The sequence below is a fragment of the Myotis davidii genome, unplaced genomic scaffold, assembly GCF_000327345.1.
Source record: "Myotis davidii unplaced genomic scaffold, ASM32734v1 scaffold945, whole genome shotgun sequence".
NCBI lineage: Eukaryota > Metazoa > Chordata > Mammalia > Chiroptera > Vespertilionidae > Myotis > Myotis davidii.
This window is the reverse complement of record NW_006296434.1, coordinates 89,489-98,005: the sequence shown is the minus strand read 5'-3', so window position 1 is coordinate 98,005 and position 8,517 is coordinate 89,489. Positions and strand designations below refer to the sequence as shown.

The window sequence follows — 8,517 nt, the reverse complement described above, 5'->3', positions numbered from 1 at the left end:
AAGACAGGAGAGGTTTGGGGAACAAATGTGCATGAAATTTGTGCACTGGGGTGGGGGGGGGCCTCAGCCCAGCCTGCACTCTCTCCAGATTGGTACCAGCCAGTAACCTCAAATGTCCCACTGAGGACATAGTAGCTCAAGGAGCAGGGTCCTGCCCCATACTCGAAGCTACCCAGCAGCACTCTGGCCTCTCGAGGGTGACCATGGGGGGCCCCAGCGTTGCCCTGGCTTTGCTCAGTGCTCTCAGGGTGACGTGAAAAGTGCCCAGTAAACGTGTCTATGTGTATTTTGGCCGGTGATGGAAGGGAAGGGATCATTTCCAGGGAAAATGTTTTCATTGACAAGACATATGATAATATCAGTCAAAAGATCATGGAAGCTGTTTGTATTTTTTTTTTGCTTAGGCTGCTGCCCTGGTTCACATTTATCTAGATGGGTCTGTGCTGGTGACTCACGGAGGAATTGAAATGGGGCAGGGGGTCCACACGAAAATGATTCAGGTAAGGACACAGATCACTGGGTGAAGTGGGGTGTGCCTGAGAGAGAAACCACGGGTGCACATTCTCGGCTCCAAAGTCAAAAGGAGAGGGGACTTTAGCTTTATCCACTTCCGCAATGAAGCTACAAGCAGAAACTAGGTTAACCATCTAGTTGGAAGCAGACCCTCTTACAAGGAGGTGGCAGAAGAGTCTTGAGTTGTCTCATTGCTGAACAAGGCTCTGTGGTATTTGGCTGCTTTCTTTTGGACATAAGAACAAGTGAGTTGTCTTTTTTAAACCTTTGCTGGAAAAATAGAAAGATGCATAAATTCTGATGTGCCACACGATTTCTGGCTTTTTCATAGTAAGGACTCTTTAAAAACAGATACTATAAATCACATGTGATATTTCTAATCAAACTTTACCAGTTTTCTCGTGGCTCCTTTACTTTCGATTAATTTTTAGGTACTGTTTCTGTTTTGCTAATCAACCAGTAATAACAGAGGTTGTAAGACATTTGTAAGAGGCAAATAATTCTTTTTTAGAAGATCCTACACAATTCCATCATTTAGCAATAATTACTGTTTTTGAGCCCTTTCCCATCTTGATTTTTTTAAAAAATATATATTTTTCATTGATTTCAGAAAGGAAGAGAAAGGGAGAGAGAGGGAAACATTAATGCTGAGAGAAAATAATTGATCGGCTGCTTCCTGCACACCCCACACTGGGGCTTCAGCCCACAACCTCGACATGTGCCCGACCGGGAATTGAATTGTGACCTCCTGGTTCATAGGTTGATGCTCAACCACTGAGCCACACTTTTTTCTTTTTCCAAAAATTGCCAACGTGCTGTGTATAGCCTTTTGTACCCTGGTTTTGCACCTGTCCCTCCACAGAGTGAGCCCTGCTTCTGGCATTAGAAGCCTTTGCCCTCATGACTTGTAATGGTTGCATGGGGTTATCTATATAATTTATTGAACCTTCCCTGATGGGTGAACATTACTGTGAATATTTTTACAGAAGCCTGTGATCAAGTCAGTGACTGTTTTCTTAGAATAGGTTCTCAGAAATGGAATTACTGGTCACAGAGTGTGCCTTCAATCATGGGCACATATTACTAACTTGTTTTCCAGAATGCAGCCATCTCATTACACCACTAACCAACGTTATATGCTATGGGCTGTTTTAAAATTGTAGATAAATTGATAGGTGAATGATTGTACCTCATTATTGCTTTAATTTGCATTTTTTTCTGAGTAGAGAAATGTTGACTATGCATTTTCTCTCATATAATCAGTCACTTGAGAACTGTCTGGTCATATCTTTGCCTATTTGGAAGGTGAGACTTTGGTGTTTTCTTCAATGGGCCATCAGACCTTTATGTCTGAGATGATGCATTTCATGTAGACGATCTTCTGAAAGTCAGTAGTATAGCAGGACTCCCTGTGACCATGGCCTTGTCACAGCTATGAGCAAATTCTATTCAGCTATCCTGCTTGCAGGAAAGAGGAGAATTTTAAATGAGCTGCAGTTCGTCATATGATTTTGCCTGTGAGCACTAGAAACAAAGGAAGAACACAGCGGCCAGCTAAGTCCTGTGCAGGACAGCAGCCCTGGCACCATCTCCTTTGAGATCGCGTTGGTGCTGCTGCTTTAACGAGGCCACTGTACCTTCTCAGAAGTGCTCTTTCCTGCAGCCTCTCTGGGAATGTGGGGAGGGCATCGCCACTCTGAGAAGGTCGGCTCTCCTACAGTTTTACAGAGTGCAGCGTCGGAGAGGCCTCACCGGTGCTGATTTCATGATGACAAAGACATAAAGCACTTCTTCCTGCCGCGGCCTTGCTGCCTCTTCCTGACGCCATTGCACATGAGACAGTCAGAGACAAAGAACATGTGCACAGGACTTGGGGTCCAGACTAGCCCCGGGTTTTCATACGGAGGAACTTTGTGCGGCTGGAAGAATCTGCGCTTCTGCCCACCGGTCCCCAGTGGGCGAATCAGGGCTTCCTGCTGGTGCTACCCTGTGGGCACGTGCATGGGCCTGTGACTCACCAAAGTATTTGGAGAAAAACAAAACAACTCTCTTCTAAAATCCAGGTGGCCAGCCGTGAGCTAAGGATGCCACTGTCCAATGTCCACCTGCGTGGGACAAGCACAGAAACCGTCCCCAATGCGAACGTCTCCGGTGGCTCCGTGGTGGCGGATCTCAACGGGCTGGCAGTAAAGGTAAGGTCATTGCTGTGCCATTCAGATCATTAGCTCCAGCAGGACCAACATGCAGGTGGCACTCAGAAGATGTTGGGAATTAATCCAGCTCTTATCCCCTCCCCTCTTATCCTTTCCCCTCTCAGTGGAAAGTCCTTCTCCGTCTCAGTGGTGCAGCACCAGGCGCTCTGAGCTGGAAACGCCACCTCTTCTCCTCGCTCACTCCTGACATCTCACTGGTGTTCAGGTCACTTCCATTCTTTGCAAAAACCTCTCTGTGGAGACATCTCTAATACCCTGATTTGCTACCACAGCTGCTGGGTTCAGACCACAGCCCCGGCCCCGGCCACTGCGGGCTCTTTCTGTGCCCTGGTTACATTGCCTTCCACCTGGTTTCATGCTGCCACAGAGTAAACCTGACCGGCTGTGCTAAAAAACAGTGGCGGGTGGTTCAACAGCAGTTTTTCTGTGAAGTCCTGACTTCGCGTGGCTCCCAGCCTAGGCTGTCACACGTCAGCCCACCCCCGGGAGAGCTGTCACATCACCTCTTACAAGATGGGTCTCTTCCTTCTCTGTGTTCCTTGGGCCTCTTAAATAAGCCTGTGTAAGGGCACATGTCATGCGGTGTTGATATTGGTGTTTGAGTGGAATTATGATTTTAATTTTAACTAAAAAATAATCCCTAGGACGCTTGCCAAACTCTCCTAAAGCGCCTGGAACCCATCATCAGCAAGAATCCTCGAGGCACTTGGAAGGACTGGGTGAGAACCACTTTGTGTGTTATGTTAGAATGAAAGAGGGGGGAGTGAAAGGGATATGTATGAACTGAATATCAGTAGAAAGCATTTTAAGAGGTGCTGTAGTTACGTAGGGTAAGCAGAGGCCCTTGGGCTCTTGGCACAGGGAAATCATATCATAGGATGATGGAAGAACTTACATCTGAGAAAATCTTCTATCAGAGAAAAAGATGGTTTTTGTCTAGAACTCTTTAAAATGCTTTAATATATTTATTATTTTTGTTTTAAATATCTTTACTGAGGTATAATTGACCTACAATAAACTGCACACATTTAAAGTGTACAACTTGATAAGTTTTGATATATGTGTACACATATGTAACCATCACCTCAGTTAAGAGAGTGAACATACCCATCACCCGCAAAAGATGGGAAGTGTTTGTTTGTGCTCCATTCTCACTTATCCCTTCCTCCCACGCCCCCGCCCCCACCATCCCCAAACATATTGATCTGCTTTTTGTCACTAGAGATCAATTTGCTTTGCCTACAGTTTTATAAAAATGAAATCATATAGTATAAACTTTTTTTACAGTATAGTGATTTGACATTTATATAACTTACAAAGTGATTATCTTGATAAAGTTAGTACTCATCTGACACCACACATAGTGATTACGAAATTACTGGTGGTACTTCCTATCAGAACTCCTACTTTAAGCAAGAATTAAGGTGTTTTCTAGATAATAGCTGTAAATCTGTTTGTTCTCCTTCTTTGGGTTCCACTGTTCCTAAAATGGGAAGAAAACACTTCCCAGTTCTCCTTCTATAAAACTAAAAACCATGTGAACACTTATTTAGAAATAGGAAAGCAAGCCATTGGCTATATACTCAACCAATAGTTGAAATGGAATGGAAATATTTAACTGCTTCCTTTGATCTACGTGTGATGTAGTTGGAAGAGAAAACACCCATTCAACCAGCAAATTTTTCAGAGTAATAGGTTCTAAAGCACCAGATGACATGGAATGGATATCAATAAAGGCTGGGAGTGTGTGCCATGATGACGGCTCTAGCATGCCACATTAGAAGCATGGGTCTGGAGGAAATAACGTTTGGCAAGTCTTACTTAGAAATGGTTTCTTCTATTCCATAGAGTGAGGACTCGCTCTATAATTCATATTTATGGGAGCACTCAGTCCCTTTGGGGAATATTTATTCTGTCCTCTTGCCTGTGCTGCCTGGTCCTGGAAGGATGAGGAGTCTGGTTGGAGACTGCAGTGAGATGCAGGGCAAGAGGCTCAGTCCTCCACCACTGGGCAGTGCTGTCATTCAGCCCACTTTCTGCTATATGGTTGCACTTCTCCTATTTTCTTTCTCAGACTTGGGGACTTGGACCTAACCCCCCATTTTCCCCTCTATTAGTCATCTGTGTGCGTTGCAAAGTTAGGAGAACGTTTGCTTCAAATGGTACAATTTAGCACAAGATTACCTCTCTCTTATGACTGTTACGGATATATGATGTTAAAATGAAACATGCAACCACCCATTGTTTCCTGAAATGTTCCATGTTAATAGGCTTAGTCTTTCCAGATGACTGAGCGAGAGTCTTTATGAGCAGAGTATGTGCTGCCCAGCACAGTCCAGGCTGTACATGTAGCATGCCGTGGCATCATTGATGACAGTGACATACATTGAACAGGTGCTGGGACCACAACCAGTGAACCACACATGCAGGCGGCGGAGGAGGATGCCGAGAGGAATAAATTAATGTTGGTTCTTCCTACCTATGACCCCTGAGAGCTTTATGTAGCATACTGCAGTTAAAATGGAAGTTTCCAGTGATTCTGATTGAAACACCCTTATTGTGTTACGACCCCCTCTTTCACAGGCGCAGGCGGCTTTCGACGAAAGCATCAGCCTCTCGGCTACCGGGTACTTCAGGTAACCTGTCCTTTCTGTCTCGGCTCTGGGAAGTGGCAGGGGCATCTGGAGGAAGCATTTCACTTCTGCTTGCAGCTGTGGCACCAACTGTACCTTCTAGTGACCCACTGTAATCAAGAACATTTAGCTGCCACTTAATCCAAATGTCCAGAAAGGCTGTTGTTGGGGGAAATAGGCCCACAAATAAAAAATACAGCTGAATCGATGGTTCAGATCCTACTGGGTAGTTCTAGAGGGTTCTCTGGGGCTAGTGAAGGGCACTGACAGGAACCTACAGCAGTGGCTGACCTTTTGTCGAAAACTCAGTATATCCCTTAAGTTCAAAAACAAAGGTGAAAAAAATGCAATCAAATCCATAATAAGATAAATAGCATTGACACTTTCCAGCTTGGCAAAAGATCAGAAATGTGACAATAACTGTGTTATCAAGATGTGGAAAAAGTGGAACTCACGTGCTTTGGAAAACAATTTATCTGATTATTCAAATGGAGAGTGGAAGCCATCAGAGAGCAGGCTGACCTGATTTGGGCACCTTGCCAGTTGTCCTGGGAGTCCCAGGCACTGTCTGGCTATGGAGAACAGGCACTGGAAGCATTTTTAATGGCCACCTTCAGGTTGGGGAAGCAGGAGAAACGGGTAGGGAGTCCTGGAAAGCTGCTGGCTCTTATTCTCTTTCACCAGACATTCACTTGGTGTCCTTAAAGATAGGTTGAAGGTGGTCATTCATTTGGTGTCCTTAAAGATGAGTTGATGGTGGGAGATTGTAGTATTCTCAAAGCAAGAGAGAGATAGCCTAGGTGCCTTATCCCTCACACAGGAGGCTAAATCCTGGGGCCAGAAAGACAAATAAGCAGGTCAGTGTGAACCTTTGAAGTAGTGTGTTGTGTAAGAAGCAGGTGGAATTCCCCAATCTGATGACAGTAGGATTATCTGAGCCAATATTAGCTCAAAGCAATGGGGTAGATAACCATACAGTCAGTAGTTAACTTCCAGGCTTGTGGAGTCATTGGTAGGGAATAATTGGATGTTTTTATCAGGCAAAACAAATTTAATTAGGAGGAAGTAAATACTGATTTATGCAACATATTTATTGCATATATGTGCAGGCACAGCATTGCACATGTCTACTCATCTGGTTTGCAGGACATACAAATCGAGCTCAGCTCTAATAACAACACTCCTCAAGCATTCTCTTTCCTCCAGGGGTTACGAGTCAAACATGAACTGGGAGACAGGCGAAGGCCATCCCTTCGAATACTTTGTTTACGGAGTCGCCTGTTCCGAGGTTGAAATAGACTGCCTGACAGGCGCTCATAAGGTCAGTACCGATGGGGAGGGTCTCCAGGATGCACGCTGGATGCATCTCAATCCCACATACCCCCCTACTGAGCACCACGGAAGCACCAGGAATTTGGCCTAAAGACAAGTCTCTGTATTATCAGAGGAAAATAGAAGCCCAGCAGTTCCCTTCGTGCTATGATTGCTCCCATGGAAAACAACCAGTGGCCTCTCTTCTTTACTTCCCTGGCCCTTTAATGGACTAAGGAAAGAAGCCACTTCAAGGAAGAAACACAGCCTACAGGGAGCTTCCATGTAGACTGTGGGGACAACTGGCAATGGTGACCACTTTGGTGAAATGCCATCTTATGGGTGCCAAGTCATAAGCACCCAGACTCTGCTAACAAGACAGAAGCCACAGTCTTTGATAGCCTGATATTGAGGTGACATACGATTACTTCTGCCATATCCTATTGGTCACATAAACCAATCCTGGTAAAATGTCAGAAGGGGACACAAGAAGGCTTCATCCTTATGATACCAAGGTGTGGGGGTCATTTAGGGCCAACTTGAAGGCTGGCAGCCACAACCTAAAGCCACTCTCTCCAGCCCTCTAAGTCCTGTAACTCCAAAGCTTTGAAAGTAAAAGCCTCACTCACACGGCAGACTTGAGAGCACCTCCCCTCCCCTCCGATGGGGGCCACTGGTCTCATGGACAGCCAGCCTTACTGCCTGATGTCAAAGAGAACTTTACACTTCATTGTGTCTTTAAATAAGAGAGACGAGGGCCTGATGTTTTATTATAGTGGAACATTCCAGATCACTGATTTTCATTAGAAAAATGTCAGATGAAAGTCCCTCTTCAAAGAAGGACACTCTTGGGTTTCCTTCGTCCCATTAATAGTTATGAGTAGAATCTGTTTGCCATCGCCATTTAAACCACTATATCCCATCAGAGGCGGTGCAGGCTCGCCGGAGAGCCCAGGTGTGCCAGCAGCCCGGCTTCTCCTTGGTAGGTTACTGGAGAATTTTTAGTCACCAAGTTTCAATGTTAGATTTACTGTCTCTTTAGCTCTAAAAATGAAAAATCTAGAATAGCAGATAATCATTGAAAGACTTTTTTTGCTGATGTACCCTGAGTTCTGTGATTCGGGAAACAGCAAGCAGCCAGTTGGGTGTTGGGTTGTATAGTCACCACAAAGTTTCGCAATGAGGACCACGAGGGCCATAGAGGTTTTCTGTTTTCTGTGTCTTGTCTCATGTCATGCACTGGATTGAACTCAGTATGTTACATCACTCAGCTGGAATCAAAGCCAAGTCAATATTTTCCTCTCCTGTTGTTTCCAATAAAAATAATCAGTGTTTAAGCGGGTGAAGAGTATTTGTAGAACTCGGAAATTCATACATAATACACATGGTAACATACAATGTTGCCTCTTTCTTCTGAAATACAATGTGGCCCAAAGAAAGGTTCTATAGCCATGCCACCCTGACAGGACTATCTCTCAGCATTCCCTCCCTGTGCTGTGTTTGTCACAGTAAACATTCTAACTTTTTTTTTTTAATTACTAGAACATCAGGACAGACATCGTCATGGATGTTGGCTGCAGTATTAATCCAGCCCTTGACATAGGCCAGGTATGTGCACTGACTTGCCTCGCTTCCTGTGTGTAAAAGTCAAGGCTGCTATGGGATCTTCAGGGGAAACATCCCACCTAACTTATTCATCATCTCCCTTTTCTACCCCGGAGTCAGAATCTTTCTATTCAGAGCAGCCACACAACTCGTATCTCTTACTGTTTAAAAAGGGAAGGAAACAAAGGTGTTTTAGGCCATGTTTGAAGAAACGTGCAGCCTGGGACTGGGCAGCTTGAGGG

At 44.8% G+C, this 8,517-nt stretch overlaps 1 protein-coding gene across 1 annotated transcript in view; it reads left to right on the top strand.

The window, feature by feature from the left end:
- The window catches only part of LOC102755298 (aldehyde oxidase), a 71,817-nt gene that overhangs the window by 52,979 nt on the left and 10,321 nt on the right, over positions 1 to 8,517 (top strand). The window contains exons 27-32 of the mRNA XM_006771804.2: positions 405 to 500; positions 2,577 to 2,705; positions 3,371 to 3,445; positions 5,310 to 5,362; positions 6,566 to 6,680; positions 8,213 to 8,278. Of these exons, the coding sequence (XP_006771867.1) occupies positions 405 to 500; positions 2,577 to 2,705; positions 3,371 to 3,445; positions 5,310 to 5,362; positions 6,566 to 6,680; positions 8,213 to 8,278 (534 nt within the window). The remainder of the gene's footprint in view (positions 1 to 404; positions 501 to 2,576; positions 2,706 to 3,370; positions 3,446 to 5,309; positions 5,363 to 6,565; positions 6,681 to 8,212; positions 8,279 to 8,517) is intronic.